General features: G+C 39.8%; 1 protein-coding gene across 1 annotated transcript in view; it reads left to right on the top strand.

Annotated features, from left to right (window-relative positions):
• Positions 1 to 5,223: 5,223 nt before the first annotated feature.
• The window catches only part of PAXBP1 (PAX3 and PAX7 binding protein 1), a gene marked incomplete at its 5' end in the record, with an annotated part of 32,975 nt that continues 19,986 nt past the window's right edge, over positions 5,224 to 18,212 (top strand). Inside the window, 7 exons of the mRNA XM_079705153.1 lie at positions 5,224 to 5,566; positions 7,004 to 7,132; positions 12,127 to 12,303; positions 13,858 to 14,079; positions 14,597 to 14,700; positions 15,605 to 15,822; positions 16,331 to 16,520. Of these exons, the coding sequence (XP_079561279.1) occupies positions 5,224 to 5,566; positions 7,004 to 7,132; positions 12,127 to 12,303; positions 13,858 to 14,079; positions 14,597 to 14,700; positions 15,605 to 15,822; positions 16,331 to 16,520 (1,383 nt within the window). The remainder of the gene's footprint in view (positions 5,567 to 7,003; positions 7,133 to 12,126; positions 12,304 to 13,857; positions 14,080 to 14,596; positions 14,701 to 15,604; positions 15,823 to 16,330; positions 16,521 to 18,212) is intronic.

The following is an 18,212-nucleotide window of genomic DNA, read 5'->3' as shown; positions in this document are numbered from 1 at the left end:
CCGGTCTAAGTAGAAGACGTATTTTTAAAATACTGAATAAGTTCAGTATTTCCATGCAAGGAAATAAAACATCGTTTACTTTTATGTTACTCTAAATTTGGATGAAGAGAAATTTCACCAACTTTCTTTTTGTTGAAAAACTGTCATTTCAGAAAATGTAAGGAATAGCCATTACAGCTGAATTGCCAATACATTTATAAAAGTTGAGTGGCTTTCCACTGGGGATACTAATATGGCAAAAAACAATTTTTTTTTAACTTTTAAAAGTCTGACTCTTTTAAATCTGGATCCCATCAATAATCATGGTTTGACTGAAAAGATAATCTTACTGAATTAGATACAATGGCTAAATGCAGTTTCAGACAAAGAATATAGAAATTTTCTAACATTTTTAAGAGGACCATTTACCTGCTCTGGATGGAGATACTTGTCTCTCTTTACTTACAATAACTATATACTTGCAAGGTAAAGAGCTTTCCTCACTTTAACCCACTGCTTAAATGTCAGTGAGCATACCTCTATGAATATCTTTTAAAAAGAAAAAAAGGAAGAAAGAAAAGCTCCTCTCTGAACAAAAGCTATAACTGAAGAGTTATTAAGTTGGATAAAATTACCATTACTACAAAATTAAAATAACTCTTGCTTATTTCGTTAGAACTCTTTGGTCCTAGTGTTCTTAGCTTTTCATTAATGGAAATAAACTTGAACTACTTTAAGCAAACACACACACAAACAAAACATCATCAACGACAAAACAAAACAAAAAGACATTTATTCTAAGGATTCTGGGGGTATCTAAGGGAACCCACAAACAGGAGTGCAGTCCTGCTTTAAGAAGAGTTGAGAGTAGGAACCGGGAAAGGCACGAGAATCCCATATGCTATTCTTTTTGTCCTCTTCTGCTTTCTAGCACATCTGCTTCATCCTTCTCTCCTACACAGACTAGCTTTCTCAGCTCCTGAATTGACATGGTAATTTATGGCTTTCCTACAGCTTCTGAGTTCACTGCAAGTCCAGCCACAAGCAGGGACTCATTGTCTCTGTTTCAAGTGCAAAATCTTGGGAGAACCTGATTGGCCTACCTTGGATCAGGTCCCCATCCTTTGCCTAGTCAGTACAATGTAACCAGTCTTCCAGCCTTCACTGGGTGGGGTGCCTTTCTCCCAAAGGAGGCAGCTTCCAAAGGCAGAGAGGGAGGTATCTATAACTACTTTAAGAACTAATCTACCCAGCAACTTATAACAAATGTCTTGTGATCTTGTTTTGAGAATAAAGAGATGTAAACTGTTGAAAATATTGATTTATATCAACATAGGGTAAAACATTTATCACTAATTAAATACACAGATAATGTCTAGTACCATTCAGTCAACAAATATTTATTGCCTACTGTGTGCCAGGCACTATGGTAGGTACTCTGAAGCTACCAGTGAACAAAACATAAAATCTCCTCCCCCATGAAGCTTACATTTTACTTTAAGTTAGTGCAGAGCTGTCTTCGCCAAGGCAAGGGCTAACATAATTTAATTAAATAATTAAATGATTTCTTCAGCTTTTTTTTTTTTTCCAGAACAGAATTATTGAGTTATAGTTTTAGGAAGAAAAGAAAAATTTGTAGATCACGGATTCATAGACTATTAGATTAGACTATTATTTAGACTATTTATTTGCCTGCCAAATAAAATTTTTAGATAAAATAAACGATTTGGGAGGACTCATAGCTTTCACTACTTTTTAGTTTGCCAAATAAGGGTATAAAAACAAACAAACATATACTATCATCATTATTTCATCATTATATATTTCAGCATTATATATTTCACCATTATATATACTATCATCATCATACCATATACTATCATCATTATTTCATATAAGGAAAGCGATTTCAGTATCTTAACATGGAAAGAGAAGGACAGTCTCTGAATAAAGGACCATTTTTTCCCCCCAAGAAAGGACATCTGGCTACTCTACATGAACAGACTGTTCTTACTCTTCTCATCTGGCAGCTGCCTAGGGAAAACTTCACAGGTTCATAGACGTGCATTTGGTAACTATCGTTCCAGACTACAGAGTTTGAGTTGGCAAACAAAACAAACAAAAGTGGTTTGCCTTTTTTGTCTGAATTTATGGGCCAGTTAATCCATGTAAAGTCACAATTTGGTGAAAAAAAAAAAACTAATCAGAATTATTGCTTGGAAAGATAACTTTAAAAAAGCACTGAACTAACTGATTGATTCAAACAAAATGATGGATGTAAGAGTTCTTAGGAAGCAGTCTTTGTCTTCCCAGATACTAAAAGCACTCCAACATTAAATAGTGATGACACACTTGGGACTTCCCTAGAGGTCCGGTGGTTAAGACTCCGAGCTTCCACCGCAGGGGGCTCGGGTTCAATCCCTGGTGCAGGAACTAAAATCCCACGTGCCATGCAGCATGGCCAAAAAAAAAAAAAATAGTGATGACATACTGTATTCAATAAACAAATTTGTCAGTTTAATACTCAAAGCACAGAGCATTTTATAAAATAATTAGTTTCAGATAATATACTGGATGACAGGCAATTAAAGCAGCTACTCAGGGCTTCCCTGGTGGCGCAGTGGTTGAGAGTCTGCCTGCTAATGCAGGGGATACGGGTTCGAGCCCTGGTCTGGTAAGATCCCACATGCCGCGGAGCAACTAGGCCCGTGAGCCACAACTACTGAGCCTGCAAGTCTGGAGCCTGTGCTCCGCAACAAGAGAGGCCGCAATAGTGAGAGGCCCGTGCACCACAATGAAGAGTGGCCCCCGCTTGCCACAACTAGAGAAAGCCCTCGCACAGAAATGAAGACCCAACACAGCAAAAATAAATTAATTAATAAACTCCTACCCCCAACATCTAAAAAAAAAAAAAAAAAAGCAGCTACTCAGTTTCAGGATTTAATTTCCACAGGGTCTATAACCTCTAGAAGGACCTTTGGCTTGCTTTGGCAGCAAGATAACTTCTAAGAGTTTAACTTTGCCCTTCAATTATCTGAATAGGTAGATTGTCAAAGTTATAAAAACATGTTTTCTTTTAATTTGTTAGCTTGCTTTAAAACGACCAGTGGTCTCCTCTCTACCCGTATTCAATCACCACTTGTACAGTGGAAGATCTTTTTGAGGTTTTTAGGCCAAAATATTAACATAGTCCTTAAGTCCTCCAGACCTTGTCTTTGTTACCTCTACCCTAATCAAGTTACTGCAAATCTGTCTCTTGGCTCTGGAGCTGGTGTCTAGAGGCTGACCAGGCACAATTTGAATCTTTTGTGATAGGAATTGGAGTTCAATTTCACCAATGAAACACTGTTGGAATCAGAACTTAAATCAATGCTGAATAGCCAGAATATAAGAACTTAGAGTAATTTGAGTAGAATGGAAGCTAGATGTTATTAACGTTCCCTATTAACTGGAAGAAAATGTTACAGAGGACGCTCTCAGCCTAGATCATCTTGCCAGTTTCCAAAAGTGAGTCATGGGTGGGCAGATCTCAAATCCAATCAAAGAAAACCAGAGGCAGATGTGTATGACATAGAAATTCTTGAGCTTGGGATCTTTTTCAACTTGGAACTTAAATCTCAAGTGAAATTTTGACAGGATGGTGTAGGCAAGTAGGCACTTTGGTAGGAGTACAGACTGGCACAGCTGCTCTAAAGAACAACTTAGAATTAGCCAAATTACAAACGCACATCTTTGGATCTAGCAATTCCACTACTAGTTCATCCTACTAGTGACCATTTTTCGAAGCTTTTCATTGCAGCATTGATTATTACAGCAAGACTGGAAATAACATTAATACCAATTTTTTAATGGGACTGGTTAAGTAGATTATGGTACAGTCTAACCATGGATCACTATGCAGGTGGGTATTAGAAGAGACAATGTTTTATGAACAGATATGAACTGATCTCCAATTTATGTTAGACTAAAAATGCACTGTTTGCACATTGTGTAAAAAGGGTAATTCATAAAATATACATCTTTGCTTTTATGTTCATAGAATATCTCTGGAGGATCATAAGAAACTTTTAACATTGCCGGCGCGACTGGAAGGCTTCTAGAGATGGGGGGGTTCGCTATATGAATGAATGCCCCTTGTTACCTTTTGAATTTTGAGACAAGAAAATTCGCATATATGCACATAGGTGAAGGAAAAGGGCCTACATTTGGTGGCACAATGAGAAAGCAGGTGAGTTCCACTTCAAAGTCAAATACCCGGTTCCGCCCTTGGCAGTTAAGATTGTTACTCTGTGACACAAGTCTGAAATGTGTCACAACCATCTCCAACCCTCAAGTCGATTTTTCCTTCCGTTTGTTTCTGAAATCAGCCAGGTTTCGGAACTGCTAGCAAGCCTGGATTCTTTCGAAAACACCAAAAACACTTTTGCTTTCGTTGTAACAGAGGGAAGGTGGCTAAAATATCAGGCCAAGGATCATTTTATCCTCAATGAGATTCAGTGTTTTTGAAAGTGCTCGGTAGCCATAAAGCTGTAGAAATACGAAGTATTACTCAGTAGAGTTAGTCATAATTATCATACCACACCTCAATTCAGTCTCGAGAGTTAACATCCCACCCTCCGGATTGCACTTTCCCTCGCCAAACCTGGCTTCCTCTTCTGGCTCCGCCCCTCCTCCCTCCCCTCCTCCTCCCCTCCTCCTCCCCTCCTCCTCCCCTCCTCCTCCCCTCCTCCTCCCCTCCTCCTCCCCTCCTCCTCCCCTCCTCCTCCCCTCCTCCTCCCCTCCTCCTCCCCTCCTCCTCCCCTCCTCCTCCCCTCCTCCTCCCCTCCTCCTCCTTCTCTAGTTGCCCCTCCCAGCGCTTGGCGGGAGGTTTCCTCGCGTGACTACGTAAGCGCAGAAGGCGCACTGCAGCTCCCTGGGCTGAGGGACAGCAGGGTTTACTCTGTCCTCTAATCTCTATGATCCTCTTTGTGACCCGTCGGATAGCACCGGAGTCTCAGAGTTCCATGCCGATAATCCTCCACGCCGACAGAGGACAGTGCAAAAAGCTGACGTTCTCGCGAGAGGCGCGGAGTTCTCTCCAAGTACTGAGAGCGGGAGCGCAAGCGCGCTCAGGGGTGCACTGTCGCTGGAGGGAAGGCGCGACTCGGCTGAACCTTAGGGGAGCGCGCGTGCGCCTTCGCGAGTTCTGCGCTGCAGTGGCCGCCGTGTGAGTGCCGGTGGGAGACAGACGTGCGGGCCGCGGGAATGTTCCGAAAGGCCCGGCGAGTGAACGTGCGTAAGCGGAATGACTCGGAGGAGGAGGAGCGAGAACGCGACGAGGAGCAGGAGCCGCCGCCGTTGCTGCCGCCGCCAGGCACCGGCGAAGAGCCGGGCCCCGGCGGCGGCGACAGGGCCCCCGGGGGGGAGTCGCTGCTGGGCCCGGGGCTGCCGCCGCCTTCCGCGCTGACCTCGGGCCCCGGGATTGAAGCCGGGGGCTGCTTCCCGGGAGGCGCGGAGCCCGGCAACGGGCTGAAGCCGCGCAAGAGGCCACGAGAGAACAAAGAGGTGCCCCGGGCCAGCCTGCTCAGCTTCCAGGATGAGGAAGAAGGTAACCTTCGCGCTTCGACCTCCCAGATCCCGACATCCCTACCCCGCGCGTCCACCTCGAGTCCCCGCATTCCCTGGGCTCCCAGCCTCAGCCCCCGGGAACGGAGCCCCTTCCCGCCCGACCCGCTGCACACTGTCCCCGCCTCCGGCCTTCTGCTCTGGCTGGGGACGTGTTCCCGCGCCGCCACCAGCCTTTTCTTAACTACCGCCTCCTCCTCATCGTCCTCCCGTGCATCTCCTATTCCTGGATCTCAGATCAGTCATTCTGAGTTTTTCCAGTGGAAATTCAGTGTTCCCTGTCCTGCCTCTTTTAACTGGCGGGTGTGTTTTAGGGAGAACTCGAGTCAGGTCCCCAGACTGCTCTTGGCACGTTCTCTGAGCCCTCTGTAGGTCACCGTGCTCACGCCTTTTGCCGTTCTCGTCCTGGTTAGGCATCCTTGACCAGGAAGGCCGGGTGTGTAAGGAGTACTCGGTCTGGGAACAGACGCCCGGAGTTGAAGCTCTGCTTCTGAGTCACCTGGGGCCAGTCCATTACGATCGCGGAGCCTCAATTTACCCATAAAAGTAAACAGGGGTACAGATGTGCGACCTTCCTCGCATTGACATTTGGACAATGAAGAGAGACAGTGTAATGGTATTTCAGGGCAGTTTATCCAGTCTGGTGTGAGGGGCCAAGCTGCAGTGGATTTAGATTTCTGATCGTAAATGAGCCTTAAATCTTAAACCATTTTACCTCCCGAATTGTTGAGTGTGTGTTTATATAACCCAATTAAGTCCATGTTATGAAGCATCTCGATGCGGGATGCTTTCTTGTTTCCAGTAATAGACAGTTTCTCTTTGGTTTTCCTGTTGTTTTTTATCTTAAGTTTGAGAGGAGTACGGCCACATTTTTGTTTTTAATGATACAGGGACAACTTGGCAAAGTGTTTGCGTTTGACTTTTAAAGTTTTCAAATCAAGGATGATGGATACGTCATCAAAACTTATTTTTGAAAAGTGATTAGCTCTCAGCTTAGTCTTGAAATAACAGTATGTCAGTTTGTGATGGATATAGAGTTACTCAGATTTGACAGCTCTGTAAACTAGCACCTTTTGATTTTGGATATTTTGTTTCGGATACCTTAATAATATGATAATCAGGTGCTTTTTCAACGACTTTTTTTTTTCCTCCTGAAATAGATGATTCAAGGAAGACAGTAGGACACAGGAAAATCTTTTGCAGTTACATGTGTTTTGCCTTTTAAAAAGTCTCAAATTGGCATTATTCCAGATTAAGTTATGAAGTTGACTCAGTTTTTGAGAACCTGGATTTGAAATAATTTCAAGTTACGTAATGATTTGGCGTGTATGAGTATATATTTGGAAGAATTTGAAAGTTAGAATGGAAAATAATGTCTGAAAATGGTTACTACAGACTTCATTTAATTTCTTTTTTTAAGAAAGTGAAGAAGTTTTCAAAGTGAAGAAATCAAGTTATAGCAAAAAGATAGTAAAATTGCTTAAGAAAGAATATAAAGAAGATCTTGAAAAATCGAAGATTAAGACAGAAATCAACTCATCAGCTGACAGTAAGTACCAAACGAATATGATTCTTTTGAAATGACAAAATGAAACTCTCACAGGGATTGAATGGATTTGGTATATTATATAGTGAACTTGTTCAGTTGACTTTGTCGTTGTCAAGGGTACAGATTGAGTAACGATACAGTTCTTTTGTTTAATTATAACACAATTGCATTGTAAATGCATTTTTAAAAAAGACAGAACCGTTGCCACTGGAATGTTTCTGCTGCAATGACTAAATTGTCTCCCAATTTTCCTACTAGTGTTCCAACTGCTGTTGAACAGAGAAGGGAGGTTTCCCTCTTAAACCTGAGATACAGGTTTATTCCTGTTTGAAGGAGTACTGTGCAAATTCCCGTACTTGTATTTTGTAGAGACAAGTTTTCGATTCCTTTGGTGTTATTTACACAGTTGGTTTCATTCTTAGGGAACTATTTTTTTTTCTTTTTTTTTTTTGCGGTACGCGGGCCTCTCACTGCTGCGGCCTCTCCAGTCGCGGAGCACAGGCTCAGGACACGCAGGCTCAGCAGCCACGGCCCACGGGCCCAGCCGCTCCGCGGCATGTGGGATCCCCCCGGAACCGGGGCACGAACCCGTGTCCCCTGCATCGGCAGGCGGACTCCCAACCACTGCGCCACCAGGGAAACCCTAATTGTTAGAGAACTTTTAGGAATGCCCTAAGTCTAATGTTGATAATACTCCCATTCAGCAGCCTTATCAGCTACACAGATGAAGACTTCTCAGTGTGTGGCCCCTGCCTGCGTTGTACAGACATCTCTCATGTCCTCTCGCAATCTAAGTTAAAATTTTTAAGCAGTTATTTATCCTTAGGAAAGTGGTTCCATTATAATATGCTAATATAAGTTATTCTCATTACAAGTGCTTTAGGGAAATATTTTTATTTTATGGAATTAAAGATAGAATTATTATTTCCCAGTTCTCCACTATAGGCTTAATGTGGAAAAGTATGTCCATATATCTCAAATTTGCAATCTTATTTTGGAGACAGCATCACTTAAATGTATAACTGGACCCAGTATTTGGCAAAGTGTCCGATGAAGGTTAACTACATTTTTTTTTAGAGCTGGGTGAAGGAATGCTTCATAGATAAAGTGGAATTTGAAGCCGGCTTTTTGATAATTTAAATACCAAAGGCTAAGGGAGGTATGGGGATATTAAAGATTAATGTGACCTAGGCTGTTTTGGAAAAGAGCAAGTATGCCTGATAGGCCAAAGTAGACGATTTGCGGAGGAAGCGGAGGTTTAGGGTGAAAGGTACGTTGCTGACAGATTGTGAAGGATGTTTACTATCTAGTAAGGGATTTAGGGTTGCTGTTTCAGTGGCCTGCAAGATGCCGACATGATGAATGCCTTTTGAAACCTGGTGTTAGCATGCAGCATGGATTGGCACAGGGAGAGATTGGAGGCCTAAAGCAGTTTAAATGCAGGGGCCAGCTTTGATCCGTTAGTAGTGGGTTTAAAAAGGTCTCAGTTGAGCAAGACTGAGGCTTTTCCTAACTCAGTGGAAAATTGTGGATGAGTTAAAAATGTTTGCTGTGGGTGTGGGGAAAGAAATAGTAAAAGATGATTTGAGAAGTATTGCAAGGTAGACCTAATGTATGAGTCAGCTATTGGATTTAAAAGAAATAGTCACATTTGAGCTTTTGTGCCAGGTGACTGAGAGAATAATTATGTATGATATACAGAAATAGGGAATGCAGGTGGGAGGAGGAGGATTTTTAGGGGAACTGATTATTTTGGACTCTAGGAAGCTGCTTCATTTTTTCCAGATCTCTTGAGAACCAACTGTGTACGATGAAATCGAACAAGGAAGTCAGGAAAAGTGAGAACTGAGAAAGGACCATTTACTGTTGGGTTAAGAAATTGAAGCAAGTACAAGGTTTTTGAAGCCACCTTCTGTGACCTCTTCTATCTTCTACTTTCATATAACGGATTTCTTACCCAATAACTCAATTAATGTCCTCCCCAAAGGTGGAGCCTCTGTGTTATATAGGTCGTTATCCCTGAAGTGATGGCGCTCTGTAGCTCTTCTCATTCATCAAATCACAATCCCAGGCTTTTCCTACCCCAGCCCTCCTTAGACAGGCAGAGGTGCATTAACTTGAAAACAAGGGTAGTATCAGTCTACTTTTGTGATATTCCTAAAATAATGAGTTTACCTTTAAACTTGAATTTGAGTGGAAATGGCCAGTGAAGAGTTGGAGATGTAGATTTAGATACGGTGCTCACTGAGGTGATAATTAAAACCAGAGTAAATGGAATTGATGAGGGAGTAGCATAAAGGAAAAATTCCTGAGGACCAAAGACTTCTACCTGTAATAAGCATACACATAGAGAAGAGGGTTTGCTGAAGAGATAAAAAAGAATCATAAAGTCCAAAGGAGAAAAGATAGGAACGTTTCAAGATGATGATTGTCAGTTGTGTGAAATAGTATCAGAAAGGTCAGGAAAAGTAAGGGCTGAGGAAGGGCTGTTGGCAGGGTTGCTGTGTTTTTTTCCGGAGGAGGGCATCTGGCAAAAGATACTAGTTTACTTGCCAAGCTCTGTGCCTGTTTGGAGGAAGGAACATCTTTTACTAAATTGCTCAGTGATACGGTATGAATTAGCTGTGGCTGCAGCCTTTGGGTTGGTTGGTGAGCTTGGAATGGGAGAAATCAAAGGCTGTTTGCCAGGGTTGAGGCATGCCAATTGGTGAGGAAGGGGTGGGTAGCAGGTCTGCACTGCTGCTTTGGGAAGTTTGGCAGAGCGAGAAGGAAAGGACACTAAGAAACCATTGGGATCAAGTAGAAGTTCTTTTGCTAAAGAGAAGCCTGTGTGTCTTTGTAGACAGAAGAGAGGAGAGGGAGAGCCTGACCCCCACCTCCTCCTTTCAGATTATGTTAAACTCTGACTCTGTCCAAATGAGTTCACTTCCATTTTCAAATTTGGAGCAATCACAATTTCAGTTTATATATTCTGAATAATATTATGACCAAGAATTTTATCGCATTAATTTTTCAGTGTAGTTTGTTGTTTAAAATCATGTAATCATCCAAATGATACATAGTTACACTACTATTAACTAGACTTCCATATATCAGTGTTTATTTCCCTGTGTTAAATGTATACTTATAAATAAAATAGCTGCAAACCTAAAAAAAAAAAAAAAAACATTCAAAGTAGAGAGAGGGGCTTCCCTGGTGGCACAGTGGTTGAGAGTCCGCCTGCCGATGCAGGGGACATGGGTTCGTGCCCCGGTCCGGGAAGATCCCACATGCTGCGGAGCGGCTGGGCCCGTGAGCCATGGCCACTGAGCCTGCGCGTCCGGAGCCTGTGCTCCGCAACGGGAGAGGCCACGGCAGGGAGAGGCACACGTACCGCAAAAAAGAAAAAAAAAAAAAAAAGTAGAATATTTGTGACAGCAAGTTTCTTAAAGTAGTAGTCAAAGAAATTGAGGCACAAGAGGAGCCTAGAAAAGGTTAGTTAGCATCTCTTTTTATAAAGTTGTCTGGAAGGATAATATATGACCAAGTAACTAAAATTCACCTGTCAGCCATGTTTTGGACTTGTATTTGCTCAATCACAAGCAAATACTTGTCAACTTATTGAAACACTGAATCTTTTGAAGTCTGCAGAAATCTTTATCTGGGCATATCTGATCTAGTAAAACTTCTTGTAGTTCTGTTTTGTCCATAAAAGCCATTGATGTAGTGTAGATTGAGAGCAGAAGGAAATGGGTGTTTCTTGACTACATCTATCTTTATACATCTGATTAAACTGAGTTTTAAAATCTCATAGCCTCAGAAGTCACTTCAGAGGGAGTCTGGGGCTAACGAGGTAGGATGGTAAATTTAAAAAACTAAAGAGCCTTAAAGCAGAATGACCTAAATCTTCTCAGTAAAGCTGGGGAGCGGGGGGAGTCATTATCCCCAGCACTCTTCTTTAGGGAAGTAGAATATGGTTTGAGAAGAATTAAGAACTTTTGAAGCAGTTTTGGGGAGGGAGGGGAACATGCTAGGGAAACAATAAGTTTATCTTTCATATTTAGAATGAACTTTTGTTTTACTCTTCCATTATATTCATGGTGCCTCTTGTGTGCATTGCCAGGTTCAGTGCTTCAAGGTGAAAAACACTGATTTTCTGAGTTTTGCCTGGGATGGAAGGTGTAATAGGACTATTTAGTTATAAGTCAAGTAAACCATTTGGTGTAAAGTAAACCACTGTAACAGTGGTGCCTCCTGGAACCCTGTGGCAGGAAACTAGTCTTGAAACTGGCCTCGGGAATGGCCTGAGAACTAGAGAGCTGTCTTCTCTGTCCACGTGGCCAAGTACGGCTACTCCACAACTCCCTTCCTAGTTTGCACGTGGTTTTTAGAGCCACCTAGTCTCTGACTTGTCTCTGTGTCCCAATTGCAGATTGCCAGAAAAATCAAGTTTAGTCACACATCCACTCTTAAACGTTCAGTCATGGCAGTGGGGTCAGGGGCTTACACAGTGTAAATGTGACTTTTGGGTCTCAGCCCTTCAGATGATGGGTGACAAATGGCTGTGAACTAAGACGATATCCCATAAAGTGTTCATTACGGAGAGGTTTATCTGGTCTGTAATCTTTGTTTTTGATAGAAAGCTGCCTCACATGGGCTTAGAGTTTAACGAAATACTGACATGTAAAGTGAAATAATGCTTCCAAGAGGTTTGAACAGTTACCTATGAGAGTTTAGAGGGAGAAACAGTTAGTTTTGATAAACTAGTAAAATTTTGATAAAATTAAAGGTAGCAATTGGGCCGGGCCTCACGCATCCCTGCGTCCCCTGTATTGTTGTTACCCAATTGTGTTGATTGTGATTATTCATTTTCACACATCAGTGGTTTGAGTTTTTTATAAACAATTAAAACAGTTCAAGCTTTAATGAATTGAGCCCATAATTGCATTAGAAGTGACTCCTTAATTTATGGATCTTGTTTTAGATATATTTTATTACTTTTTTCAAAAATGTAGGCGAACCTCCTTTGGACAAAACAGGTCATGTTAAGGACACCAGTCAAGAAGATGGAGTTATCATCAGTGAACACGGGGAAGATGAAATGGATATGGAAAGCGAGAAGGAGGAAGAAAAGCCAAAGGCTGCTGGAGCCTTTTCAAATGCTTTATCTTCTTTGAATGTTCTCCGTCCAGGTGTGTACTTGCAAATACTCCTTAGAACTGAAGTAAGCCCTCAAGAATGAGCTGTCTGTGAAGATGGTCGTTAAGGAAGGGGTTAGCTAAGTGGTGTTTCTTATGACATCCCTGTTTGAAGCCAGGTTGTTTCGTTTTGCAAATACAGAAAGTAAGAAAACTAGAAACTTCCCAACTTTCCAAATTCATTCTCAGACAGGCAGTTTTATTATCAAAGCAAATGTAGGGCTTCAAGTAAATGGTACTAAAGTCCTTTTTTTATGTATTTCAGATTAAGATTTTAACTTTTTTAAGAACTGCTACCAAAAGCAAAATTGCTGCTAGTTTTATGTTCACACTTTTTTTTTCTTTAACTTCTTTGTGGAAATAATTTGTAGAGCTATTCACTGGCTAATCAGCTTTTGAATAAATAAATGCTTAGTAGCCAAATTTAAATTATGAAGGGTAACCATTTAACTCATTATAAAATCTAAAAATACTCTGTGGGAATTCCCTAGCGCTTTCACTTCTGTGGGCTGGGGTTCAGTCCCTGGTCGGGGAACTAATATCCCACAGGCTGTGCAGGGTGGCCAAAAAATAATAATAGATTAAAAAAAATAAAAATGCTTACTCTGGGTTTGTAAAGTTGTGAAAAGTTATGTACATAGATCTAGTAGCATTCTAATTGGTACAGTCTTTATGGGAAGCAGTTGGACAATATGGATCAGTAGACTTCAAATGTTCTTAGTCTTTGACCCTGTAATTCCATAGCGAGAAATTTATCCAAGGAAATCATGTTTTTATTGCAACGTTATTTGCAATGAGCAACATTTAGAAAATGTCTAGCAGGAGAGGAATGGCTTAGTAAGTTACGGCGCATTTACATGATGGGATATTACATAGCTATTTAAATAACAATTTGAAGAGTAGCAAGGCATTAATTTTTACTGTAGGTGAAAATGTCAATTAATTTGATTATGTAGTAGATTATGCTTTATCGAGTGAATGTTGTAAACCACTAAAAATTATGTTTATGCAAAACAACATGGGAAAAAGCTTATGTTTTAATGTGAAGAAAAAATTAGATACAGAATTATATATTCAGTGTGCTTACAGGTCAACTGAAAACTATTTGCAAGAGAAATATACTATAAATCTAATAGTGTTTTTTAGGGTCTAAGATTGTAGATACCTTTTTTGTTTTTATTTGTTTTCTGGTTTAGTAATAAATGTGATTTTATTGCTTTCATTTACTTCTTAAAAATGAAAAAATATACCATTAAAATAAAACTGCTTTGGTGGATTTTCCCTTCCCCCCCTTCCTGCACATATTGCCATTATACATATTTTTTAGTTTCCCTAGTGACTTTTACTTTCATTTAAACTAAATTAAAAATAAATCAGTTGTTTTGCAAGCACAGTTTGGGAAGGGGGGCGGGGATGCCAGCAGATAACATTAGAACATCACTGTGACAAGGTTGTCTTGATGAGATTCACTTATCTTACATATTTTCAAGAAAACAAACTTTATTCCCTAATATTGCATAGTTTCTAATCCTCACCATTTGTTTCCAGGAGAAATTCCAGATGCAGCTTTTATACACGCTGCAAGGAAAAAGCGTCAGATGGCCCGGGAATTGGGAGATTTCACTCCTCATGATAGTGAGCCTGGCAAAGGCCGCCTTGTTAGAGAAGATGAGAATGATGCCAGTGATGATGAAGATGATGATGAGAAACGCCGTATAGTTTTTTCTGTGAAAGAAAAATCACAAAGACAGAAAATTGCGGAGGAAATAGGTAAGTTGATTTAATGGGACGGTAAGCCTGTTTCGTTGCTATTAAATATAATTTGATACTACAATCAAATAAAAAGTACCTATACTTATTGATGTTCAATGTTAGAGAACTTGCTTGGGTGTAAGTGTCTTGTTGGAATTTTTTCAAAAGTGTAGCATGATTCTGGCAGCTAGTGTTTACTGAGCACTGTGTGACCAGTATTGTGCTAAGCAACTAACATACATAAATATGTGTAATTGGCTCTTCATTCTTAGGAGGCATTAGATTTCCAGAGGTTAGGAAACCTATCTAAGGTTTTAGTCGTTACATTGATACTGCCTTTTGCTTAAGGTATGCTGTGTGTTAAGACAAGCAAAAGCAGAAGTATCAAATGCGGAAGGGATCATAATAGACATTTTAACTTTAGTAAGATTGAGTTAATGCCAATAGTTTTGCTTGATTTTTGTGAAACATCAGGGTAGCATCTCTTCCCTTGCTGTTGTTTTGGAATTATTTACTTTGCTGCTTATGGCTATAGGTATTGAGGGGAGTGATGATGATGCTTTAGTAACTGGAGAACAAGATGAAGAGCTCAGCCGATGGGAACAGGAGCAGATAAGAAAAGGAATTAATATCCCTCAGGTAAGAACCAAAGAATTAAACTTCAAAAATTAAAAAAAGAAATTTAAAAAAATTTTAGCTTATTTTGTTAAAGTAAAAACATATTGCACATTGAACTGATCCTTTGTCATTCATTCAAGTAACATAATGAGGAAAATTATATAAAGTTATGTACCCAGTAAGCTGTTAGAAGAAACTATATTATATTTTGCCTTTTACCATCCAAATGATGGAAGAATTTCTGGTTTCTTAGGTAAGTGTTTCTCTAAGTGGTCCTTCAGCCAGCAGCGTCAGCATCATATGGAAGCTTGTTAGAAAGGCAAATTCTCAGCCTCCTGAGTGAGACCTAGTGAATGAGAAACCCTGGGGGTGGGGCCCTGCCATCTGTTTAACGAGTCCTCTGGGTGATACTGTTGCTCCTAAAGTTTGGGAACCACTGTATAGATAAGGTGTTTCTTTCCGATAGAGCTTATTTTTTTCTGTCTTTAAAAATTATTTTGTAGAAGATGGATTTCTCAGTAATGCAAAAATCTTACTGTAGATGGAAAATATCTTCCTAAATAGTTATAACAATTTATTTTATAGAAGTAAGTAGTACAGTGGAAATATCACATAAAATTTTTTTTGTTGCTAGTGTTTTGACACAATTTAATGTCCCTAACTCTAAACTTCTTTGTTATTGTTTTCCCGAAAGTTACTAGAAATGAATCCAGTAATCCCATAGGAATTAGAAATGAATCCAGCCCTACTTTTATCTGATTTTGAGGAGCTCTGCAATTACTTATTTTAATTACATACTATTTGGAAAATGGGTATAATTTTTATTGTTAGTGGTTTTGTTTATTTGTTTAACACTAAAGGCATGGGATTTTTCTTTTCATAGTTTCAGCTACTAGTTTTAATATATATCCCATTTCTTTTCTAGGTTCAAGCAAGTCAGCCCACTGAAGTGAACATGTACTACCAGAACACTTACCAGACAATGCCTTACGGTTCATCCTATGGCATTCCTTATAGTTACACAGCCTACGGATCATCCGATGCCAAATCTCAAAAAACAGATAATACAGTCCCTTTCAAAACTCCCAGTAATGAGATGACTCCCGTTACTATTGATTTGGTAAAGAAACAGCTTAAAGACAGGTAGGGCAGATCAACTTCTTAAAGACCTGTCCTCTAGCTTTCCGTTCCCTCAGGCAACATGTAGTCTGGGGTAGCAGATGCAGAATATCGGCAAAGAAGATTCGCTGGCCTATCTTCAAAAGCTAAACAGAAGATGACTTCATACTTTGTTCTGCTACCTTCTTGGATTACTTCTGTGGAAGCCTCGAAAAGTTTTTAAAAATACCACTCCATGATCTTGTTGAAGACAGTTCTGAATTTGCACCTCTTGGACTCTGAAAAAGTGTAGTCAAGATATGGGGGGAAAAACAAAGCAGTGAGATTTTGCTTAGCCCACCAAATAACTTTATATGAAGTCTGTAAACTGCCGTTTTTTGAGGAAAAAAGCAGAACAGATGAAAAGATCCACTCCAAGCATTTTTATATTCTAATAGTGGAACTAAATGCATTATTATAAATATTGCAAGAGTCCTGACAGGATAGACTTTCAGATGTAAATGTGTTATATTTATCCTTTTCTGTTCTTAAGGTTGGACTCCATGAAAGAACTGCACAAAACAAATCGACAGCAGCATGAGAAACATCTGCAAAGCCGAGTGGACTCCACCAGGACTATTGAGAGATTAGAAGGGTCTTCTGGGGGTATTGGTGAACGGTATAAATTTTTGCAAGAAATGCGAGGGTATGTCCAAGACTTGCTTGAGTGTTTCAGTGAAAAGGTAAGAATGCAAAAATATTAATCTCTTTGAATAAGGCAAAATTAAGGAGGTCTAGATTTCTATATTTCTCAGAAAATATCCACTGAATTCAACTTTAGAAGTGATGAAAAGTCATGCTTCATTTTCTCCACTTCATTAACAACCTTCTATCTTGGGGTAACCTAGTGCCTTGTAGAAAACAAAAAAAGATAATTCAAAGCATATTTAAATAAGACTTTGGCAAATCCCACCTTAATTTAATGGTAGATTATTGGCCTGTCCTGAATTATTAAAATATAAGGGACTCATGAAATTTTCTTTTTTATGGTTCAGATCTAAACTTATCTTTAAAATGTTTCTACAAGTAATTCCAAATATGCATAAAGTTGCAATATTTTATTAGCTTTTTTTTACCCTAGATAAAGTTGATTGCCATTGCTGCTAATAGTTTTCATCTAAATAAGCCTGTGCTTTATCCATTTCAGAAACCATTCATTGGCCATAATTTCTTTTAAGGTCTCATTTCTTCCAAGTTCATTCTTTTTAGTATGACAGTCAGTTGGCACAATTATTTGCATCCTGTTGTACCATTTGTTTGCATTTTTTGTTAGCTGCACGCAGAATCCTTTTCTCAAACAGCCTTTTAATTGATTTTTCTTTAAGATAAATGTTATTGTTTAATGCATTGGTTTATAGGCATTTGTGGACTTTACAGCCTTTTCTTTTAAAAAAAGTAAAATCATGGTGCTTTTGAATATCCTGTCTCTATAAACTTGCAAGTGATACAGGATTAGAAGGCACATTTTCTGTTATTCTTGGCCATATGAATTAGCATAGAATCGGTAAGCATACAGTATTTTAACTGTTTATTATCTCCGTTGATTACTTCAGTATGTTAAGGCCAAAGGCTGGCTAAAGAACAGTGCCAAACTGTGTCTTCCAAATGGATCTTAATGGTTCCAGCCAGTCTGGTCAGATCCACCAAGTCTTCTCTGAAGGATTCATGTTCTTGTTCTTATCACCTGATTTCTGGAGAAGCAGCTACATTCTAAGCTATGATATCCCTTGTGGCAGATCTGTAGCTTAGGGTGACAAGTACAAGGGTGAGAAAGAAACATAGGTTTGACTGAAGAGGGGCTGGAGTCAAGAGGAGAAGTGGACATAAAAGTCGGAGCTGGCAGTTGTGTCCTTCCTACTAATAAAGCCCTTAATGAGCCCAGGGGACATGGTGCTGGGAGGTCTGTTAACCTTTTGTGACTAGAGAAAGGATCTCTGTCTTAAACCATACTTTGTAAGTGAGATCTGTCCCTGTGGATCTTTTTCTTGAAGTATCTGGGTCTTTGCTTTGGAACTTACTTGAGTAAACTTACACGCTTGTAATTGCAAACTGAACTCTTAAAAAATATTGACAGTATAAAAAATACTGACAGATCAACTAGATTGTACCATTCTTGAGTTAAAGAGACTAGTAGAATATCTAGTTCATATACTTTTCAATTGATAACTGTTTTAAAAACACTTAGTAGTGTACTTTATCTCTCCTTGATTACCCTGTTCCTAGGGAAGTATCCCTCAGACTGTGCTAATACATTTTTACAGAGTCACTTAGATAAATGTTTATGGAGCAGATCTTAAACTGTATCTATTATATAGTGACTACAGTTTAATTAAAAGAGAAGTAGATAATTCCCTTTTAAAGATGAGTATTTCATT

The sequence above is a fragment of the Hyperoodon ampullatus genome, assembly GCF_949752795.1.
Source record: "Hyperoodon ampullatus genome assembly, chromosome: 5".
Classification (NCBI taxonomy): domain Eukaryota; kingdom Metazoa; phylum Chordata; class Mammalia; order Artiodactyla; family Ziphiidae; genus Hyperoodon; species Hyperoodon ampullatus.
This window is presented reverse-complemented; position numbering and strand designations above follow the sequence as displayed.